We start from the raw sequence: 24,161 nt of genomic DNA, 5'->3' as shown, positions 1-24,161 counted from the left end.
CAACAAAAATGTGTCATTTTTCATTACGTGCACATTAGTGGTAAGTAAAATCTCACAGAGCAGATGGATATATGATATAGGTTGCTTAATTTAGAAAAATACTTTGGCTAGTTGCTTAAAATTTTGAAATCAATCAAACCTATTAACATATAGGTACAGCAGAAAGCCACAATAAGTACAGTTTTTCCTTTAATTTTATGAACTGTTCAAAAATATTTACTCAAGCAATCAATGGCTATGTAGACAAACACTGAAGAGAAAAATATCTCTCCCATAATTTAACAAATTCCTGCTATATACAACTTGCTTTCTTTGTAATTCTTGTCCATACCTTAAGGGAAGCAGTATGGCCTATTGGAAAAAGCATGTGAAGGACCTGGGTTCTAATTACAGCTCTGCCACTTGTCTGCTGTGTTAATTTGGGCAAGTCACTTCACTCCTCTGTGTCTCAATTCCCTCATGTACAAATTGGGGATTCAACACCTTTTTTCCCATCTATTTTTGCTGTGGGCAGGGACCATGTCTACTAACTCTCTTGTGGTGTACTCTCCCAAGCACTTAGTACTGTGCTCTGCAAACAGTAAGGGCTCAATAAAGATGATAGATTGATTTAGACTGTGAGCCCAATGGGGGAACTGATTTTCTTCTTTTTAGCCCAGTGCTTAGTTCAGTAATCTGCACATAGTAACAGCTTATTACCTCTAATGTCATGTCAGCACTGCCAACCATCATGGAAGTCCAGTTTTTAACTGACCCTAAAAATGTTGACTCTAATAATAATAATGGAACAGTACGATGTCCTAGGCCACATTCCAGGGTAACTTGAACTGATTTCACACTAATGGAAAAATTCTCCTTTATGTTTGGTTGTTCAAGGTCTTTGAAATTTTCAGTCACTTCAGTTGCCATATCAACTCCAAGAAACCAAGCATTACAATCTTCAACTGATTTGATATCCCACAGCTTGCCAGTATTACTACATGTGTCTTTGGAATCATCTTCTTTTGTCTTTGGTTTCATAGCAGCCATAATGGTCACCACAGTATTAAGAATTATAGGTGAAATCTTTAAAAAAAAAAAAGAAAATTGAAACTTCATGATAATGCTCTCAAAGTCATGCCCCTGTATCTCCCCCAGTGCTTAGAACAGTGCTCTGCACATAGTAAGCACTTAACAACAAATACTAACATTATTATTATTAAAGTTGAAAACAGTAACATACATAAAATATTTCTCAATATACTGAATGCCATTTTCAACCTTGATGTCTATAAATAAAAGGTCTCAATTTCCAAACTGTGCATAAAGGTTCAAAAGCTCTTGAATAAAATAAACTTTGAAATTTCCATATAGAATAATGTTGAACTTTAGTAAACGAAATCAACAAATACATCCAAAAAAGATGTGATAATACATTTTTGAAACAGCATTTTTTATGGGCTCTAATGAAAACAATGAAGGTTGGTACTAACCTTAATTATAAATTCCTCAACCATAACATCTATAGTCTGTTCTCCTGAAGAGTGTCTGAAATTTTTCATAAATAAAGAACATGGTTGTACCACCTGAAGACAGAAAGAAGAAAATATACACGTGCTCAATTATGCAATCACTTGATTCCTAATATACACTAAAACTAGGGATTCCAATGTCTGTTCACTCAGGGGAGTTAATTTAAATGCAATTCAGGGCAAATAGTGAAAGAGCAATTACTACATATTAGCTTAATTCCTCTTGGGCAAGGTTTCTGATGTGACATCTTAAAGTACTTTCAGTAAATTACTTTCTGCCAAAATGTGTCTTCGTAATTTTAATAAATAGACTTTTTTCAAATGAGATATACTCTTATAAGACATTTCTAAATGATAACGAGATGCCCCTGGCTAACTTGGACAAATTAAGTTTCCAGACCATAGCCAATCTGGTCAGTAATTAGAAATAACAGTTAAACATTTTAAAATTTCCAAATCCCTCAACAACTGCTTAAAACCATTAATGTTATTCGCCTGATGTTCAGCCACCCCATTTGGAAGTACTACATAATAAGGACAAGGAACCCGATTCTTCCTTCACAAGAGTATGGACTGTCTTAATCCATGTAAATAGGGCTACACACCCATTTCTGCTGATGGTTTCCTTACACTTTTTGGGCAGAATCCAATGGAACAACTCCCGTCCACTTCAAACTGGCCAGCCCACAGCTCTCCCCATCTTCAACGTCTTCCTGAAATCCCACCTTCTCCAACAGGCATTTCCCCATTTAATTTTCTACTCCTCAAACCATATCCTTGCAATAATCAACTCAGCACTGACGTACTCACAGTCACCCGGGCCACTTTTATAAATAACTCAATTGCATTTTCTATTATTTAATCAATACAGGGTATTTATTAACTGCCTGGGTGGGAGGTACTACACTAAGTGCTTCGGAGAAGATAGCAGAAAAGAGCTTTACGTTCCCTGCACTCAAAGAGCCTACACTTTATCCAAGCTTGGTTACACTGACACTGATCTCTTCTGCTTTTCCTCCTATCCCTCTGACCACTCCTTCCCAGTTTCTTTTGCAGGCTTTTTCTCTGTCTCCCACCCTCTGAAAGTGTAGGTCCCTCAAGACACAGTTCTGGGTCCCCTTCTATTGCCCATCTACACCCACTCCCTTGGAGAACTCATTCACTCCCATGGTTTCCAACTGCCATTTCTATGCAGATAATTCCCAGATCTCCATCCCCAGCCCTGATCTCTCTCCTTCTCTGCAATCTTGCTTTTCCTCCTGCTTTTAGGACACCTCTACTTGAATATCCCACCATCACCTCAAGCGTAGCATACCCAAAACAGAACTCCTCACCTTCCAACAAAAACTCTATTCTCCCTCTGACTTTCCCATCCCTGTAAACAGCATCACCATCCTTCCAATCTCATAAACCCACAACCTTGGTATTGCCCTCAACTCATCTCTCTCATTCAGCCCACATATCCAGTGTCACCAAATCCTGTGAGTTCAACATTCCCGACACCCCTAAAATCTGCCTTTTCTTCTACATCCAAATTGCTACTAGGCTGACCCAAGCACTTAATCTTAACCCACCTTGATTACTGCATCAGCCTCCTTGCTGACCTCCCTGCCTCCTATCTCTCCCCACTCCAGTCCACACTTCACTCTGTTACCCATATCCTTCTTCTACAAAATCATTCAGTCCATGTCTCCCCGCTCCTCAAGAACCTCCAACAGTAGTCCATCCACCTCTGCATCTAAAAAACACTCTTTAAAAACACTTAAAAGCTTTAAAGCACTCAATCGGCTTGCTCCCTTGCTGATCTACTACGACCCAGTCTGCACATTTCCCTCCACTAGGGCTGGCTTACTCACTGTGCCCCAATCTCGTCTATTTCACCTACCGATTCCTTTCCCACATCCTCCCACTGGCCTGGAATTACCTCCACCTCTCTATGTGCCAGACCACCACTCTCCCAACTTTCAAATTCAAAACCTTATTAAGGTTACATCTCCTCCAGGAGGCCTTCCCCGATACATCGCTTCTCCCCGGCTCCCTCTCCTTTCTGCCTCATCTATGCACTTGGATCTGTGTTCTTTGGGCAGTTGATATTTGCCCACTTTCAACTCCATGACACTTCTGTCTATACACACATATATATTATATATTTATACATTATATATTATATTGCATAATTATAATTATATATTATAATTTCATAAATATATATTATATATTTATTATATATTTAAATTATATATTTAAATTACTCATCTGTAAATTATATACAATGCATTATTAGTGCCTATATTCCCCTCTAGAGGGTAAGCACTTTGTGGGCAATGAACAGGTCTACCAACTCTGTTATACTGTACTCTTCCAGGCGCTTAGTACAGCGCTCTGCACACAGTATGCTCTCAAAAAATACCATTGATGATGATGATGACCTAAAGGAGGGGCAGACAAAAATCATTAATTTATACGTAGTGAGAGTGGAGAAGGTGAGAAGGAAGCAGCTCAGAGACACAGGTGGCTGGGGAGCAGAGCGGAGTAGACCTCTTGAGAGAGGGCAGAGGAGAATTAAGACTTCTTTTTTGTTGTGGGGAGGGAATGTGTCTACCGACTTTGTTATATTGTACTCTCCCAAGAACTTCAATACAGTGCTCTGCACACTGTAAACGCTCAATAAATACGAATGACTGAAAAAGATGGTGAATGCAGGGATGGGAAGAAATAAAGAAGTTGAGAGGAAGACTTTGGAGAGCTCTCACCGACAGTTTCTATTTTAACAAGCAAGTAGTCAGCTAGGGCATCAGGAACAACACAGGGGAGTAGTAGGAATGAGAGGTAGAAGCGGAGTTAACAAGCTTGAGAAGGAGAGGTGAGAAAGGAAGAAAAATGTGCACCATGTTGGGAAAACCAAAGTCTAAAAGTACTTTGATGGGTAGGGAATGGTCCACAGTATCAAAGGATGGTGAGAGCTAAACGATGTATTCATTCACCTAGCCAATCTTCCATTCTTTTTCCTTCCATATGCATGGAGAAATCATCTCCTCTCTGCTCCACAGAAATTTCTAAGCTCAATGGCCACATCCAGCTCTGATTTATAACACCTCTGGCTTTCTATCCCTACTGAGGCTCCCACTGCTGTTTCCCAGTCCTAATCTTGCACTACCTAGTCGTGTTCCTATCACTGCTAGATTGTGATTTCTTTAAGGGCAGGGTTGTGTCTACATCATTGTACCCTCCCAGACATTTAAAACAGTGCTTTGCAATCAGACATCGCTGGTTGTCTGACTGATTGATTGCTGATGCTTCCACACTCAACAGCTTACTCCTGGGATGTTCCTTACTGTCCCAAAGCCACTCCTAAATCCTGGAGATTGAAAAATGATTTCAGAAGCAACTACTGCAAATCTCTCTGCTCCCTTTACTTTTGTAAAAGAGCAAGGTAGGCCTGAACAGTCATGGCCCTATTTTTGAACCAGTTTGAGAGCCAGATTCTTCTGTCCCTTTCCAGTCTGGAGCTCAAAACAGAAAGTAGAAATCTCCAGGAAAGCCCTGGATTTAGTGAGATCAAGCAATACAGGCCAGAGCCAAGGTCAGATCCTGTAAGCCCACTGAGGGCAGGGATTGGTCTCTATTGCTGTATTGTACTTTCCAAGCACTTAGTACAGTACTCTATAAATACAACTGAATGAACGAATGAACACAGAGGGCACCATGTAGAGCAGCAGTGCAGGCTATGGTGTGAAAAACAGTGTTACATATCAGTTGATATTTACTAAGTGCTTACTCTGTGTGAAGCACTATACTAAGTGCTTGAGAGAGTACAAAGGTGTTAATAACCCAAATACTCGCTTAAGTTATTCATCATTAATTTAGAAGGTGTGATCGTGTGAAGACAGTTCTATCGCTATAAAAATTTCCATCACTACTGCAGAGAAAAAGAATTACAAATGCTAATTTTAATAAACCATTCTTGCTGCCCCCTTCCCCCAAACATCAAATCACAATTGAGACTTACTGTAGTAATGTTCTTCCCTCTTTTCTCTCCTAGGAAAGGGCAAGCTAGGACTTTCAAATCCTTCACAGAGGCGGTCATCTCTTGTTTGAGGTTGGATGAAGACAGGCACAAGTCACATCGAAATGAAGCAGTCAGAGCAGGAGCATCAGCTTTGGTCAAATTGGCAACAAAAACAACTTCTGGATCCACAACCACTGCTTTTAAAGTCATATTTGTTCTCACAGAGCCCTCTGTGTGAAAATAGAGAGTAGGTCAAAGAATTGTGCAGGCAGAACTGAGTGCATACACAATAACGTTACATACGATCAGCACGTTGTGACTTTTTCTGTGTAATGGATCACTCTGTTACGTTTCCCACAAGTAATATTAGTCGTCTTTATCAGCAACGACAACAATAATCCATAGGAGGACCAACAATGCTTTTTCTAGAGTAATGGTGAGTACACTGAGAATGAGATGATATGAAATGATAAACTGATTGGCTATCATATCACTGAAGCAATGGAATGCTATGACCCAAAGAAGACATATATATTATTAGACCATGAGCTGTTAGATAGGGACTTCAAACTATAATTCCCTAAGCTCACTTCTTTTTAACTGCAGAAACATCTTATCCCTCCATGACTCTAAAAACTAAAACTGTTCACGATCCCTTAAAGTATCAGTCATAATGGCCTACTCAACACCACGTGGCAGGAAAACAAGATGCACCTAATTTCCAACTGATCATCATTTTACGGCTGGCAAGTGGACTGAATCTCAGCCGGGATCTACAACTGTGTTCCTATTTTTCTCTCCTGGAGTCTAAGGCAGGGGCAAGACAAAATGATGCCAACTTTGAAACCACAGATAAACAAAGATGCCGCTCCCCTTTTCATACACATACTGGGGGGCCACACCCAGCAACGGAGGCAGTTAGGGAGCACAGAAGGGACAAAGGCATGGCAGCAACTGAAATTTCTCCAGCTGCGAACCCTTCTTCTCACCTACCCCCAATATGGGCTCTTCTTGGACATTATTCAACACTAGATCCTGTGCAGAGACAGTGTGGCTTAAGAGAAATTGTGAGGGACTGGGAATCATAAGACCCAGTTAAAGTCTCATCTCTTCTGCTGTATTACTGAATGATCGAGGCTAAGTCAGTTAATCATTCTGCGCTTCAATTTCCTCATCTGTAAAGTCTGCAAGAGAGAGACTGTGAGCCCCATGCAGGCCAGGGACTGTGTCCAATCTCACAAAACTTTGCATCTACGCCAGCATTAGGCACACAGCAAATTCTTAGGAAATGTCATTAATGAATGGAGCAAAATACGGTTAATTTATTCATGTCCAGGACTGTTGGGAAAAGAGAAGGGGAGAGAATCAAAAGGAGAGGCAAAAATAGCAAGCTCAACCTTTATGACAGATTCAAGTGTTTTGTTTTGTGTTTAGCTCATGAGACGCTGTCTTGGATACAAAATTTTTACTCACTGTTCCCTGAAAAGTATCTTTAAAATTTTACTACCAGTGTCCAGCAGTATACCAGTTTTGCCAACCTTTTTCCGGTTTGCTCTTTGCTGCCGAAATCTGTTTTTGTGAAATCTGGAATGATTTTTCAGCTGGAACGGATGGACTTTGAGGTAAAGCTTTAATGAAGAAATCTGCTACCGTCATCAAGAACTCCACACTTGCACACACGTACAACTTGTCGAGAACCGCATCTATTTTACTCCCATTTTTGTCTTGCTGGTAGTTTATATCCATCATAAAACTGTTATTTTGACCATTCTTCTTGTCTATCATTCTGAAAAAAGGGGATATGAAGTTTTAATTGTTTAGTAAGAATATTTATTGGTGCCCCTCTCAGGACCACACATGGAGAGTTTCCTGTACTCTACCAGTCTTTGGGAGGGAGAGTCAAGCAGAGGCATAGCCATTCAATTCCTAGTTTGGGCTGTGGTTACCGAGGGGAAGGCAATCTGCTATAACTAAGAACTCACCTGTGCTGGGCAGAAGCGGCATGGAAAAGAGTTGAGGGTGGAGCTTCAAGTTGACCCCGTGGAAGAAGGCAACTGGTAAACCACTTCCACATTTTTACCAAGAAAACCCTACGGATGCACTACAAGAACAACTGCAGGTGGAGGTGGGGCGTTCTGGGAGAGATGTGTACATGGACTCACTATGGGTCGAAGACGACTCGACAGCATAAGCCAAGACAAGACCCACTTGGTGTGGCACCCTGTATTAGGTGTTTGGGACAGACGGAATAAAGAGCTCATGGTGGACAGGGCATGTGTCTGTTTATTGCTATGTTGTATGCTCCTAAGCACTTAGTACAATGTTCTGCACACATTAAGTTCTCAATAAATATGACTGAATGAATGAATGTCAGTGAGATGTTCACAGAAGAAGTTTACAATCTAAAGAGGAGTTGAACAAATATATTTACCATATATTCATAAACTACTCACTCATTTTTAATCACAGATTTTAATTCTGTCCAGATCAATGAAAGACACCACTTGTTTGGGAGAGAATGTACCCAGATACTACAATCTCCCAAATGTTATTTTCATTTCTAAACTATTTAACTATTGTCTATGTTACTGCTAAAGGATTAGGAAAGCACAAGGCTGAGAAGTCATCGGCCATCTTTTTTTTTTTATCAAACAACCTGCATACATAAAATTTACTTGGTCATATAAACCATGTTTGTCACATTTTTAGGAAGATATTCTCTCCAAGATACTCACATATAATTTGATGGAGTTGAGTTGATTTAAGAACTGTACCAATATGAGGACTGAGTAATCAATCAAAAATATTTATTGAGGGCTTACTGCAGGCACAACACCAAATTAAATGCTTAGAGAAATAAAATTGAGTTTGATAACATGATCTCTGGCCTCCAAGAATTTATAATCTATACAAAGCAGAGGGGGATGGAGCAAAGATCTACACAACTCTCTCCAGCTGAATGACAATACATGGGGTCACTTCTCACTAATAAATTCAGCCAGCATTCCCTAACAACTGCTCTAATAGTAATAATAATTATGGTATTTATTAAGTCCTTACTACGTGCCAAGCACTGTACTGTACACTGTACTGATAGAAGCAAATCGGGTTGGACACAGTCCCTGTCCCATGTGGGGCTCACAGTCTCAATCCCCATTTTACATATTACGTAACTGAGGCCCAATGCAAGTGAAGTGATTTGCCCAAATAATAATAATAATTGTGGAATTTAAGAGCTTACTATGTGCCAAGCACTGTACTAAGCGCTGTAGTGGATACAAGCAAATCAGGTTGCACAAAGTCCGTGACCCACATGGGGCTCACAGTCTCAATCCCCATTTTACATTTGAGGAGACTGAGGCATAGAAAAGTGAAGTGACTTGCCCAAGTTCACACAGCAAACAAGCGGCAGAACCCAGATTAGAACCCATGACCTTCTGACTCCCAGGCCCATGCTCTATCCACAACGCCATGCTGCTTCTCTACTCCTGCCACAGTGTAGATATGCCAGGTAAATAATCCCATTATTAATTACAGATTAATAATACAAATTATTTTGTATTGTATTGTATTGTGTATTTATCACAAATACATAGTGATAAATGATTTTTGATTAGAGTTACAATTTTCAAATTTTAAAGACTATAGGAAACTAGAAATAAACACTTTCAATATTATCAAATCCTAATTGCCCTATTTTCTCCATTCTTATCTCCAAGCTTTCATTCCATCTTACAACTGAAATGAAATCTTAATCAGTTCAGCTTTCTTGAAAGTCAATTTCAAATCCATTTAAAAAGATTGATTATATAAAATGATTCTCCAGACTTCCATCACTATTCTAAACAAAATTCCCAAGGATGCAATAACTCTGATCATCCCAAACCTAAAAATTCCCCAACTCCAATTTCAATCTGAAAGATTCCACAAGGCAAACAGTGTAGACACACCTGGATGTAACTTTCTGAATATTTGCTCTGAGGTCATCAAGTGTACAAGCCTGAAGTTTAACATTGACATTCATCGTTCCGTCTTTAAACATCTTCCCTGCTGATGTCATAAGATGCAGTCTGAGCTCACCAAAACGCAAATGATCACTGCGTGATGAAAGTGTGGATTGCTATAGGAGAGAAAAGCAAAAAGAAGTCACTTGGTATTTGAAGCATATTGAAAATAGCTTTATACACACAAAAGAACATTGTGATTCCTACTTAGGTTTAAATGGAAGGTTATGAAACTAAGTCTTCAGTGGTCGGTGTTACATTGTCTACAACTAGTTTTTACATTATTTTGTGTTCTTTATTGCAGTCCACAAATTTACAACACAACTGGATTCTGAGGACCGTATCTTGAAAAGAAGCACGATCTAACAGAAAGGGCAAGGACCTGAAAAATCAGACAATCAGGGTTCTAACCTCGGCTCCATCATTTACTTGCTTTGTGGCCTTGGACAAGTCACTTAACTTCTCTAAACCTCAGTTTCTTTACCTGTTCTCCTCTCCTACTTCAATGGTGAGCACCATAGTGGAACTGGGACTATGTTCGACCTGAAAAACCTGTATCTACTATAGAACAGTGCTTGTGACATTACAGTGCTTTATAAATGCCATAATTATTAATTACTGAATGTCAGAGCCACACTGAAGTTGAACCCTCTCAAGCACTTAGTACAGTCCTTTGCACACAGTGGATACTCAATATGTTCTATTGATGATGATGAGTTACCAAAAGAGTGTAACCCCAGGGAGATCAGAATATTAAATATCAAAGCACTGATTGTTCAGCAGCTATTACAACTCACTTGTCAGTTTACTTTTCACCAAACACTCCAAGGTAGATTAGAATTATTATAAATTTGTGATTAACTCACTAGTCTACTAACAGTTAAGTGAAAGCTGAATACTGACCTTTCTTTCTAGTCTCTCTTTTCTGATTGTCGCCAAAACCCTTAAATTGTAGGAAACAATTTAGAATAGGAGCAGCAAAGCAAGGAGATGTGGATGTTTACGAGGGTAGGAATGATGACTAACAAAGACAACTTTAAATGAAAAATAATTGTCTAAATGTTTTTGGAAAAGTATTTTGATGTGGATCTAAATATTCAGTTTATGACCCCTGCTGTAACTTAAGTCATACTTCCAAATTGTATTGAGAGGGTTTATTTCTTTATTTCTTACTGTGTAGGTGCTACTTATCACTCATTGGTTAATTATATTTTCTACTGCAGACTTCCACCACATACCTGTTTGACATCATCATTGTATAGAACAAGTGAAAGAGACTCAAAGTGAAAATCAAATTTAAGAGTTGGACAATGGTCAACTGGAAGATGGCATTCTTTGAAATCATCTTGTCCTGAAGTTTCTAAAACTGGACCTGCAAATTAAATCATTTGAAATTAAATTGATTAATAAAAGTTATATGAATGAAATCTTTTTTTAAATAATTTGCAAATAAAGATAATAAGCTAAAAATCAAATTTTTGCATTTTTTTTTGTGTTACATTCATTTCTAAATGATCTTAAATTGAAAATGATCAAAGATTTTGTAAAATGAGATTTACGTAGGTGTATGTAATTTATATTTCCCCTTAAAGTTATGTTTAAGGCAAAGGACCGCTGGCTGCACAATTGATATACACAAGAGTTTAGCAAGATGCTTGACACACAGTAAGCCATCTGTCAGACCCCAGCACTCCCGTAGTTTAAGCCTCCCTGCAAGTCCACCTCGACAACATGCCTTCTCTTATTGCTTCCTAGCATCCCAAATTATATAAATCTCTCATGAGCCATCTCCAGCACTTGTGAACCTGACACTCAGCCTCAATACTTTTACATACGTACAGGTATATATATATGTATACACATAAATATATAAGTATATATACTGGGAAGCAGCATATCCTAGTGGATAGAGCCTGGGCCTACGAGCCAGAAGTATCTGGGCTCTAATTCCAGGTCTGCCAGTTGTCTTCTGTGTAACCCTGGGCAAGGTACTTCATTTCTCAGTGCCTCAGATAGATACTTCATCTGTAAAATGAGGATTAAAACTGTGAGCCCCATGCACGTCAGGGACTGTGTCCAATCTGATTAGCCTATATCTGCTCCAGCTCTCAGAACAGTACCTGGCACACAGCGCCTAACAAATGCCATTTAAAAAAAAAAAAAGAATGCTACGCAAACACTGGGGAAAAGTTCAATCTATCTAGCCCTCTCCTGCTATAACAGAAGCTAATATGTTGTATCTGTGTGTATTTTGCACTTCTGAGTATGAATTTCTTGTCTTTCTTTTCCTCTCTGCCTGTCCCCACCTGGCTGGCTGCCTTTCCTATCTTCATCCCACTTGGACTTCTTTGCAAGTTTTTTCCACCAACACTGTACTAGAAGAGAACAATAAAGATAGTTCTATTCACCCATTTTAATTATTCCTATCTATTAATAATTCTATGGCTAGAAGTAATTTTACAAAATCATTTCTAATTTGCAGAATTTGTATAAATGTGGCCAGTGTATCACCATATATTTGGCCTAACTACAGGAATGAGCTTTACAAATGTGGGCTAAAGGTAACAGTTTACTTTGGAGGCTAGGAAGTTAAGGAAAAGACGTGAAAACATCACAATTTAGCCCCTGAGATACAAGTATTCACTTGTGTCTCTTCCATCCCCATCTTCGCCCTTCAACTCAACAAGATTTGGAGGCAGAGGGAAAAAGCAGTGGTAGCCATGGGCCGATGAGATTCGGTCCTTCCTTCATCATTCCCCCACTACAAGACGGTAATACTGAAAGAGGAAGATGAACTCCTCTAGACCGTAAACTTCCTGTGGGCACGAAACAGGTCTACCAACTCTGTTGTATTGGACTCTCCCAAGTGCTTAGTACAGTGTTCTGCACAGGGGAAGCGCTCTATAAATACCACTGATTGATGGGAAAACAAGGCCAGCAGTTCTGAGCTTCCAACTCACTTTCAGGACACAAGACCAACTCCTTAGGTTTCTACCCACCTAAGGAACTGCCTCAGGTTGGGAACTAACCTTCAACCCCCTGCCAAGCATCCTGCCAAACCAGTAGCCGGTGGGTAGAAACTTAAGGTGTTCCACATTGGCAGGAGCTGGGGCAGATAAGGGATACACGGGGTTATTAGAGGGGCATGTGGCTGCACAGTCCCAGGCCACTGCTTCTCAAGGTCATGCCTCTAGGTACATTGCCAAATCTTTTTCAGGAGCCAAGACCCTTCCTTTTGGATGCTCTGCTTTGGCAGGAGGCTCTAGAAGATGGTGCATGAAGTGGTGGTCTAAGGGTTGCTTTGGCAGCCAAACTTGAATCAGGGAACACCGTGCTTCCTAAATAAACAGTCACCCAAAATTATTTTCTCCATCACCTTTTTTCAGTTTTCCATCCCCTTTCCATTCCCAAGCCAGCTCAGAGGTAAAACATAATTGCAGGCTAGGACACAATAATTTAAATGAGACTGTTTACTGTTGCTATTCATTCATTCATTCAATTATATTTACTAAGTGCTATTTATTAAGCACTGTAATAACCACCTTCTTGTCTGCAGAAAACTGAAGAAAAAACAAGACACATTAACACAAAGATTTCTACTGGGCAAAAAGAAAATTGTGATTTAAACTAGGATGTGAGGGATTTCCATTCCTGGAAATCTTCAAGAAAAGAATAGTTTCCAACTGCCCCAAATGTTCTAGGAATAAATTTGTAGATGCCAGGGACTGAATCCGATGCTCTTTAGTGGATGGACCCTTCCATTTCTGTGATTCAGAACATAAGGAATCCTTCAAATAAGACATTATATGGGGAGAATAAAAAGTGATGAATTGGGTCACCTCATCACAATTCTTTCTGTACTAGAATTGTTTTTTTCAACCTGAGAGTTTTCAATAAAATAAGACCAATAACTTCACCAAACAGCAAATGCAAATGAAGAATAGTAATTCTAGAAATTGTTCTCTGGACACAAATTAACAGACAGATTTCTACTGGGCAAAATAAAAAAAATCCTGATTTAAGCCAGGATGTGAGGGATTTCCATTCCTGGAAATTTTCAAGAAAAGGATAGTTTCCAACTGCCCCAAATGTTCTAGTAATAAACTTACATGCTTTGGAAATTGTATAGCAAGAGCTAAGGAAAATTAAGAAATGAAAAAAAAAATATTAACAAAACAGGGTACTGTATTCCAGAATAAGTCTTCCCAGCTTGGATGACTATTTTTAAAAAGTTAAAACATTTTCTTTCCTGAATTAGAATTTTTTAAAATAACTTTAGTTTAAACCTTTCAAGTGATCCAATCCACTCTGATGTTTTCCCTGTTTTACTCTGGGGGGATCCGGAATTGTAGGTGGTGTAGCACTTGACTGCGATGAAACCTCTCCAAGATTCTCCAGCAAAATTTTCATTAGAACAGTTAGGTCATCTTCACTAAGTGCAATCTGAAAATTATCAAGAAATAATTAATTCTGTTTGCAGCAGAGGTGTCCCAGAACTGTGGAGTTGGAACCAACCAGAATGATTTTGAAGGAAGTTCTTATTCAGAAACCCAGTTGCAGAAGTTCAAAAATTGACATGCAGGAAAAAACCTTAATTTTTTACTTCCATTTTCTTAAGTGAAATCTCTAAAGTTAAGATTTTACAAAGACTTTTTCCCCTACAATTCTTTTAACATTTTTCTCCTCTGGGCCACTTACTAATAGCACATCCAGTCACATACATACATTCCTGCTATACCAAATCATTTTTCCTAATGACTCCTGTTATAGGGTCATCAGGTTGTCCCTGGTGAGGCTCACAGTCTTAATCCCCATTTTGCAGAGGAGGTAACTGAGGCACAGAGAAGTTAAGTGACTTGCCCACAGTCACACAGCAGACAAGAGGCAGAGCTGGGATTTGAACCCATGACCTCTGACTCCCAAGCCCGTGCTCTTTCCACTGAGCCACGCTGCTTTGACTTTTTCCCTTTATTCATCTCCCTCCACAGTCCCACAGCACTTGTGTACATATCTGTAATTTCATTTATTTATATTAATGTCCGTCTCCCCTCTAGATTGTAAGGCTCACTGTGGGCAGGGAATGTGTCTATTATTATATTTTACTCTCCCAACTGCTTAGTAAAAGTGCTCCACATACAGTAATCTCTCAATAAATACAACTGGCTAATTGGGGTCAAAACGTGGGGCAGTGGAATGTTTTGAAGGAACCACAGAATCACCTTGTACTATCAAAGAATGTGATTGTTTTTTAAAATAAGAAACACTGGGCTTATGTAAAAAAACAAATCCCATCCTTTTAGATTTAAAACCTTATTATGTGACTGCAGTGGGTTTGCAAAAGTTTTGAATTCAGACTCTTCAGTGTTCTTTCCTGGGAAATAGCTATGTTAAAACAATAACAAAAATGCCGGAGTTTAAGAATTCATAGCATCAACTCCATTTGCTATGTGCTTCATGCAGTGTAGTGTCCAATGACCATTTTGTGTTTGGCACGAAGTATCGCAAAGCTCAGTTATCCAATTTTAACATTAATTGCTCCCACTTGCCTGCATGGGTCTTAAGTTTCCTTTGATCTCCATCCCTGGGATTTCTGCATACCAAGCTGCTGCTAAATTCCGTTGAACAGTCCAAAGCATGTTCACTGGCTGCAAAATTTCGATGTCAGGTAGTGGAGAGCCGGAGTGCAAGATAGTTCTGATGAAAAAAAAAACACAACTGTCAGGTAGTGGAGAACCAGAATGCAAGACAGTTCTGATGAAAAAAAGAATACTGAGATATCTACTCAATCATATGGAGCAACAGCTTTTCTATTATGCTTGCAGAACATTTTTTACAAGCACTCCAATATTTATTTATTCTGCAAACAAGAAACTTAGTTTTCTAGAAAATAACCACCTAACTCCAGAATACAGAATATATGGTGCTCTCAAAGAGGAAAAATATATTTACCATTTTAATATTCTTTAATAAGAATTACCCTTCAGTTAAACATAAAGCATAAAGTGTATGAAATCCAAAATTATTTGAAGTTATACACAATTACTGAATAATATATTTCATAACTGAAGCAGCTCAAAAGGCGGAAGCAGGGTCTTTTACTTCAATTGTATATTCCTCCAGGGCTCTGCATGTAGAAGAGGGCAATAAATGCTATTAAAGAAGATTATGTGTCTTGAAAAAAACTCTAATAATAAAAGAAGCATTTTGAATGCCAAGAAATTCAGGTAGAAGGTTTTCCACCTGTAATAGCCTATTTGGCATTTTGGTAATTTCTTCTAATTAGGCTAAAAAAAAGAAAAAACACCTTTAATGCCTGTCATCCATCAACATGAACTCATCAATAAAGAGAGCAATTCTCTCTTCCAATATCCAAACAATATTTATACATGAAACATGTACTCCCTGAAGAAACTTCCCCATAGTCCCTCCTATAACCATTAACCACCTCTACAGTTGAAAATGCTTTTGTATATGCTTTATCCTGCAACCCCGCTGCTCTCATTGACTCTTTACTATTTTTTAAGCCTCACGTAGCCCTGTTGCTGGTCCACTTGAAAGAACACTTTTCTGGAAATACCTGGGTTCCTGTCCCACTTCGGCCTGTAAACAACTAATATGGTCAAATGTCACACATGTACTCTGTGTGCAGTGTAGGCAGTCCCCCAACCATTTGTTCACTGCAATGAGGGCCCCCAGGGGAACATGGCTGATAGAAACCAGAGATTAGGTGTAGTACTGCAAAAACCACTATCACTATAATACATTCTGCAGTCTCAGCATTGAGGCTCATCACTAAACTGTTAGCTCAATGTGGGCAGGGAATGTGTCTGTTATAATAATGTCGCTATTTGTTAAGCGCTTACTATGTGCCGAGCACTGTTCTAAGCGCCGGGGTAATTACAGGGTAATCAGGTTGTCCCACGTGAGGCTCACAGTCTTCACGCCCATTTTACAGATGAGGTAACTGAGACACAGGGAAGTGAAGCGACTTGCCCACAGTCACACAGCTGACAAGTGGCAGAGCCTGGAGTCGAACTCATGACCTCTGACTCCGAAGCCCAGGCTCTTTTCCACTGAGCCATGCTGCTTATACTATTATATTGTACTTTCCCGAACACTTAGTACAGTGCTCTGCACACAGTAAGCATTCAATAAATACAACTGACTGACTAATCCTGAGGGGAAACTATTATCAGCCCTCATCATCTGTCCACCTCTTAATCTTACCAGTTCTTTTTTTCCTTTTTTTTTTATATTTCTTAAGCGCTTTCCATGTGTTGGGCACTGTAGTGAAGAAATAGAAATAGCATGGCTAGTTTATAGAAAACGGGCCTGGGAGTCAGAAAGACTCTGTTCTAAATCTTGCTCTGCCACTTGGAGAAGATGTTGTCTCCAATATTTTCCCAAATACTTGGAACTTTGGAACAAGAGTTCAGTTGAATGCACAGGAAGAGGATTAGGGAACTACTAAAACCAGATCCAAATGCCCACACATCAATAAATGTTAAGACTTCAAGACATCCAAATTATAAAAAATTAACATCCAGTTTTCCTATAAAACATGGGTTGCATGCATCCTTGCAAAACACTACATTAAATAAAACTCAAAATGCAGTTACCCCTCATTGTAACACCAGGTCAAAGTGCAAAACCATTTTCTCCAAAAGCCTGGTGTATTTTATCCACACAGACTTGCAGTGTCAGCCAAATGTTCTCCCTTTTCCTAACAACAATCTAGACAAAATATAGGGTGTAGACACACATAATGATAGATCTGGGTGTTTAGGCGAAGTTCCTTAGGCAGTCAGATAAAGTTCTAAGGATCTATGTTCCCAAGTGAGCAGAGCTTTTGGTCAATTCCAGCAAACAGGAAGAGAGGGAGGGAAGATCCCCTCTGCTAAACTGAAAAGATTGCATGCAGCTTACTGAATGGCATTGATCATTCCCAGTGACTTGAAATATGGTTCCGAAGCAACAGATGCTATTAAATAAGCTTCTTATTTCCCCTTCAGTCCTTTGACCTTAGCTTCAACTCTAAGAGGAACTCAAATATTGTCACAAACAAGCCTCCTAAACATGTGACTTCATGTGCTTACATAGGCAGGCATTTACAAATACTGAATATCCCAACTGACAAGAGACATGCTGGTATTGTATCCAGATATTATATTTATTGTTCATTGTTCTTTTCTGATCAGTAGTATTCATTGGGCACTTACTGTGTGCAGAGCATTGTACTCGGGACAATATGAAATGATAATGATGGTATTCGTTACACACACTTACTATGTGGCCAGAACTGCACTAAGTGCTGAGGTGGGTAAAAGCAAATTGAGTTGGATACAGTCCCTGTCCCATATGGGGACAGTCTCAATACTCATTTTACAGATGAGGTAACAGGCATAGAGAAGTGAAGTGACTTGCCCAAGATTATAAAGCAGAGATGTGATGGAGCCAGAATTAGAACCCATGACCTTCTGACTCCCAGGCCCTTGCTCAATCCACAGATGGGAGAAATGTTGCCCACCAGTGTTCCACTACTGTTGTCTCTCTTCAATGAAATCTGGAATTCCTACTTAATCTATAAATTTCAAAACAATTAAAATCATGACAAACTTTTTTTGCATTCTTCTCTCCTTTATATGCAAACTAAACAGCATCTGAACTCACCTACATATGACTTCATTGCTCATGTCTTTTTCCAAGCTTAGAAATCTCTTCAAATCAACCTGATGACTGCCCTCCCCATCTCCAAAGCCCCTACGAAATCTTACCTAAAGTTCCCTGACCCCAAGTTAAGTCATTCCAAGAGCTACCCTGAGCATGGACCTGATAGTCAGAGGATCTGGGTTCTAATACCAGCTCTGCTACTTGCCCACTGTGTGACATTGGGCAAGTCACTTCACTTCTATGGATTTCAGCTTTCTCATCTGCAAAATGGGGATTCAATACCTGTTCTCCCTCCTACTTTGACTGTGAGCCCCATGGATTATCCTGTATCTACCCCAGCACTTATTACAGCGCTTGTCACATAGTAAGTCTTAACAAATACATTATTATTATTGTTATGGGGGGAGTGTATACATGTATATATATAGCCATCCCCAGCACTTACATAAACATAGCGTTTCTTGCACTCTACTTTTAATCATATTTATCATAGGGCTACTACAGGCTATATCTATTTCTTCCCTCTGAGCCCATTTCTGCAAATAACTTTATATCTACCTATCTCCCCATTAGACTGTAAACTTATTAAGGGCAAGGGCTCTGTCTTTTATGTGTACTGTACTCTCACAAACTCTTAGAACAGTGTCTGCATACAGTAGTAACTGAGTTAATTTTAACAAGATTAGTTGAGGATTAAAGATGATCCCAAGCTGGGCAGTAGTGGCTGAAGAAAACACCATCAAAGGAAGTTAAGAGCCTTGAAGCCAATTTTCAGCAATTTCTGCTCCACATAGAGGGAGACGGATGGGTGGCCACAGGAAATTTTTGAGAAGTTGTGAGAGGTATCAAGCACCTGCTTAGAACATGTGATAACAAAGTAGCTTTTGCCCAAGTAAAAGTCCACAAAATGAAAAAGCACTCAGCTCAGAGGTGAGGAGGAAACAGTGAAGGGCACAATCAGGAAAATTCACACTGATATTAACGAAAGCCACGGCTGATATTTTATATCTACAAAAATAGCAATGGGAAGAGAGAAAAGGTGGGAGGGGGCACAAATTACAGTGCAATAATTTATCCTGGTAGAAAGTGGCAATTATTATATCCAACTAGGAAATGCCAACTCTTGAACTATGTGAAAAGGGAATCTCTACCTTGACAGTTTCAGCTGAGTGAGCTGTACATCCATTTTGTCAATGACTGGAGGAAGAGAACAGTGCTCCACAGAGACCAAGCTAAATTTATTCTCGACTCTGATGAAACCCAGGTCAGCTATAACGGCATTTGGGGAGACTGAAGACTGAGGGATGATAATAACTGGTGCTTTCAGATTGATATCCATTGAAAGGCGGAAGCTCTTCTGTGCAAAATCTTTCATGCTGGAAGCAGCCTTTTCTGCAGCTTGAACAGTGGCAGCACTGAGGGTCTCTTTTGCTGTTTGGAAATTGTTGAGAAAATTCTGTTGGAAGATAGCATTGTTATAAAAGAGTCAGGTTGCATCAAAATATGAGGAACTAAATATACCTCACTTAAAGAAATGGTAATTTTGTTTCTGGGTGTGCTTTTGGTGCTTAAAAAAAAACGAGAAAGAGAAAAACGTACAGCACATAAAGCCTCTAATTCTCCAGCGTGCACCCCTGCATCAGACTCCAATTAAGAAAGTCCAATCCAGGAGGATTGTACACTAATGGCTCACACTTGTAGATATTAAAAATAAAGTACCCTTAGGTGTTAATATAATCCTCCCAATCTTGCTATATGAAAATACTCATGTTTACAGGGAAAATTTTTCTAAATAAAATGCAGTTCAGGAAATGTCAAGGAAAGAGCAAAGCAGCTTGCCATAAAAACAAAGCTAAGATTTAAGTTGATTTGACTGTCCAAATACATGATTATACAAATAGTATCCAAACAGAACTAAAATTACAGTGACTAAATTCTCATACAAACTCTGCTACTGCTCATTTTATACCTTGGCCAAATCACCTGGCTATGGGAAACTTATATTTCCTTTTACAGGCTTAATACTAATCAAAATGTCCAATGGGAACATGATGAATAAAGACTAAAATTATACAGCATTTTCAGTACATCAATAGCAACGAAAAATTTAATATTAAGGTTAAACTAAAAATTAATAAAATGCTTCATTTTCCATTATATTTTCTTCTGAACTTCATTGTTCATCACAGTGCACATTTACTGTCTGATTGGTTTGAATCCAGAGATTCAAATTATTTAAAATGTCTAGACCTAGTTTCAAACACTTGGAAAAAACCGTAAAGGAACTTACCACAAATGACATGAAGAATTGATGGAGATAAACAATTTGAATGCAGCCTACTTTCAGAGTAACTTCACCATCCACTTTGGACATGTCAGTATAAGCATCGCCTTCGGTGGCATCTGGATAGAGAGTCATTTGGAACCTAAAGACTTCATCTCCCACTATAGAGACTGCCTAAAAGATATTGGATTAACTGTGTTATTTCAGCTACAGAATATTGTGAGTCATCCGCTTCTGGAGTACAATTCAGTCATGCACATTTAAATGGATTCTGTACAGAAAATACAAGAACATGTCAAGCTGAGTAAAAACTACAAAAATTAAATGTGAAACAAAGTTAAATGACAAAATCTTACCTTTTTATGAATGGACTTTGGATCAACATTTGTGACGACGATATCCTGGAGTCGTGCAAAGACCTGGGTCTGCTGTGGTCGTACAGCAATAGATGCATTCATGCCTGTTGAAATATTTTAACATTTATTTCCTCGGCAGCCCAACGTCGATCCAACTGTAAAACCATGCCTACACTGTCAATATCAAAAAAGAGTGACCAAGCTTTCCCTCTACCCAAATCTAAATAACTAAAAGCACTACTCAAGTAAATCCACTAGACTGTAAGTGCAATTCTATTGGATCCTCTCAAACAATTAGTACAGTACTCTGAACACATTAGCCTTTCAACAAATACAACTGAGTCACTGATTTCCATCCTTACAGGTTGGAGGCATGCTGATCTGAGGCCACTATCTTTGATCCCACCACCCAAGAAGAAATAATCTCTGACATGAGAGTACACCTGCATATTGCTGATTAATTTCAAGACGGCATGACAAATTTGGCAATTTTGGGATCCCCTGATAACTTATTAGGCTGTGGCTCAGGGATAGATTGCACTCACATATCCAAAATACTCATGTTCAAAACAGAACTCCTCATCTTCCTACACAAACCCTGACCTCCTCCTGTCTTTCCATCACTGCAGAAAACACCACTATCCGCCCAATCGCGCAAGTCCACAGATTTGGCATTATCCTCATCTCATGGCTCTCATTCAACCCACATATTCAACCTGTCACCAAATCCTGCCAGTTTTAACTTCACCATTATCATTAAAATATGTCCTTTCCTTTCCTCTCCATCCAAACCTACTAGGCTGATACAAGCACTATGTCCCACCTTGACTACTGCATCAGCCTCTGTGGCTCCTGTCTCTCCCCATTCCAGTCCTTACTCTACTCTGCTACCCGGATCATGTTTCTTAAAAAAAAAAACTTCAGTCCACAATTCCACACTCTTCAAGAACCTCCAGTTTTCCTCCACAAACAGAAACTTCTTGCCATCAGCTTTAAAGTATTCAATCAGCTTGCCTCTTTCTATTTTAACTCACTGATTTCCTACTGCTACAGTTCAATCTGCATGTGTCGTTTTTCTAACGCTAATCTACTCACTATACCTTGATGATAATAATAATAATGATGGTATTTAAGTGCTTATTCTGTGCCAAGGCCTGCTGTAAGCACTGAGCCAGATTCAAGGTAATCAGCTTGTTCCACGTGGGGCTCACAGTCTTAATCCCCATTTTACAGAAGAGGTAACAGAGGCACAGAGAAGTTAAGTGACTTGCCCACAGTCACCCAGCTGACAAGTGGTGGAGCCGGGATTAGAACTCATGCCTTCTGAATTCCAAGCCCGTGGTATTTCCACTAAGACACGCTGCTTCTCTTGATCTCATATATTCCACATACTACCCGCTACCCAGGTCTTCCCTTTGGTCTTGAAATCCCTCCTACTTCGGATACACAGACTACCACGTTCCCTTCTTTTGAATAATAATAATGTTGGTATTTGTTAAGCGCTTACTATGTGCCAAGCACTGTTCTAAGTGCTAGGGTAGATACAAGGTAATCAGGTTGTCCCACCTAGGGCTTACAGTTTTCATCCCCATTTTACAGATGTGGGAACTGAGGCACAGAGAAGTTAAGTGACTTGCCCACAGTCACACAGCTGACAAGTGGCAGAGCCTGGAGTCGAACTCACGACCTCTGAGTCCAAAGCCCAGGCTCTTTTCCACTGAGCCACGCTGCTTCCAATAATAATGGTGGTATTTGTTAAGCGCTTACTATGTGCAAAGCACTGTTCTAAGTGCTGGGGGGAAACAAGGTGATTAGGTTGTCCCATGTGGGGGGGGTCACAGTCTTTAATCCTCATTTGACAGATGAGGTAACTGAGGCACAGAGAAGTTAAGTGACTTGCCCAAAGTCACACAGCTGGCAAGAGGCGTGGTCAGGATTCGAACCCATGACCTCTGACTCCCAAGCCCGGGCTCTTTCCACTCATCCACGCTGCTTCTCTTTGAAGCCTTATTAAAATTGCAACTCCTCCCAGGGAACTTCCCTGATTAAGCCCTCACTTTCTCTACTCCCTCTCCCTTCCGTTTCACCTATGCACTAGGATCTGTACCCGTTAAGCATTTGATATTCACCCCACCTTCAGTCTCACAGCACTTAGATCTACATATTCATAATTTATATTAATGTCTGTCTCCCCATCTAAAATGTAAGCTCCTTGTGGACAGTGAATGTGTCCACTTTCCCAAGTGCTTAGTACAGGGTTCTTCAGATAGTAGGTGCCCAATAAATACTACTGACTGATCACATAAAAAGCCAAAATGAACAGCAATCTCTCACCTATGAAAACTATGCAAGCAATTATTCAAAAAACAGCTCAGCTACTATCATGTAATTAGTGTCACATTAATTCATTGTAATGTTCATGATTATGGTTTCATTTAGAAACCTCTATTCTTAGAAAGAGTAAATGACTAAAAACGATCACTAATGACAAAAAAAATGCCTAATACAGCAGAGCTTTATACATAAGTGTCCCAAATATTCACCAACAAATGAGCTGAGCCAGTAGTGTCATTTGGATTTCAATAATGGCAATGGAGGCTGCAAAATGCAATACTAAATCACAATACTGATATTACAGGACTTATCACCAGAATTAAAAATAAACTAGCTTCATTTATTAATTAAATCTATAATTGCAGGAGCATGTGACTGATATGCATCAGTAATACTAACATGCTTAACTCAAGAGGAAATTTAATACTTGCAAAGCAGTAAATATGCTGTACTATAAACAAAAACTATTTGCCTTTTAGATATTTTAATCAAGGAATCTTTCCCTTCGGCTATTATTTTAATCCAGCAGTAAAGCCATAATGTAGAATGCAACATGGGACACGCTTATCTCAACCCAAGATTATGATTTCCTGCATTTACGAGGAAATAAAACTACATGCGAAAGAGTACAGTCAGTTCTTCTATAGCCTGGGTTTTTACCCCTTGTTCTAGCAGAACACTATGAGAAGCAATGTGGTCCTGTGGAAAAAGCACAGCCCTAGAAGTCAGAGGACCTGAGTGCTAATCCTGCTCTGCCGCTTGCCTCATCATCATCAATAGTATTTATTGAGTGCTTAGTATGTGCAAAGCACTGTACTAAGCATTTGGGAAAGTACAATACAACAGAGATGGCAGACACGTTTCCTGCTCACAACAAGCTTACAGTCTAGACGGGGAGAAAAACATTAATATGAATAAATGATGTATAATAAATAATTTAACGATGTGTACATAAGTGCTGTGGAGTTGAGAATGGGGCGAATATCAAATGCT

The 24,161-nt window shown here is 39.4% G+C and overlaps 1 protein-coding gene across 4 annotated transcripts in view; it reads right to left on the bottom strand.

The window, feature by feature from the left end:
* VPS13C (vacuolar protein sorting 13 homolog C) overlaps positions 1–24,161 on the bottom strand; it is a 176,898-nt gene that overhangs the window by 58,042 nt on the left and 94,695 nt on the right. For all 4 annotated transcript variants that reach the window (XM_029065834.1, XM_029065835.1, XM_029065837.2 and 1 more), the window contains 11 exons: positions 20,835–20,938; positions 20,485–20,652; positions 19,346–19,650; positions 15,071–15,218; positions 13,811–13,967; positions 10,763–10,896; positions 9,471–9,640; positions 7,059–7,306; positions 5,521–5,750; positions 1,473–1,565; positions 700–1,065 (listed from right to left, as the gene is read on the bottom strand). In XM_029065834.1, coding sequence (XP_028921667.1) covers positions 700–1,065; positions 1,473–1,565; positions 5,521–5,750; positions 7,059–7,306; positions 9,471–9,640; positions 10,763–10,896; positions 13,811–13,967; positions 15,071–15,218; positions 19,346–19,650; positions 20,485–20,652; positions 20,835–20,938 — 2,123 coding nt within the window. The remainder of the gene's footprint in view (positions 1–699; positions 1,066–1,472; positions 1,566–5,520; positions 5,751–7,058; positions 7,307–9,470; positions 9,641–10,762; positions 10,897–13,810; positions 13,968–15,070; positions 15,219–19,345; positions 19,651–20,484; positions 20,653–20,834; positions 20,939–24,161) is intronic.

The sequence above is a fragment of the Ornithorhynchus anatinus genome, chromosome 5 (genome assembly GCF_004115215.2).
Source record: "Ornithorhynchus anatinus isolate Pmale09 chromosome 5, mOrnAna1.pri.v4, whole genome shotgun sequence".
In the NCBI taxonomy this organism is placed as follows: domain Eukaryota; kingdom Metazoa; phylum Chordata; class Mammalia; order Monotremata; family Ornithorhynchidae; genus Ornithorhynchus; species Ornithorhynchus anatinus.
Note: the sequence above shows the minus strand (reverse complement) of the source record. Positions and strands in the feature narration are given on the sequence as shown.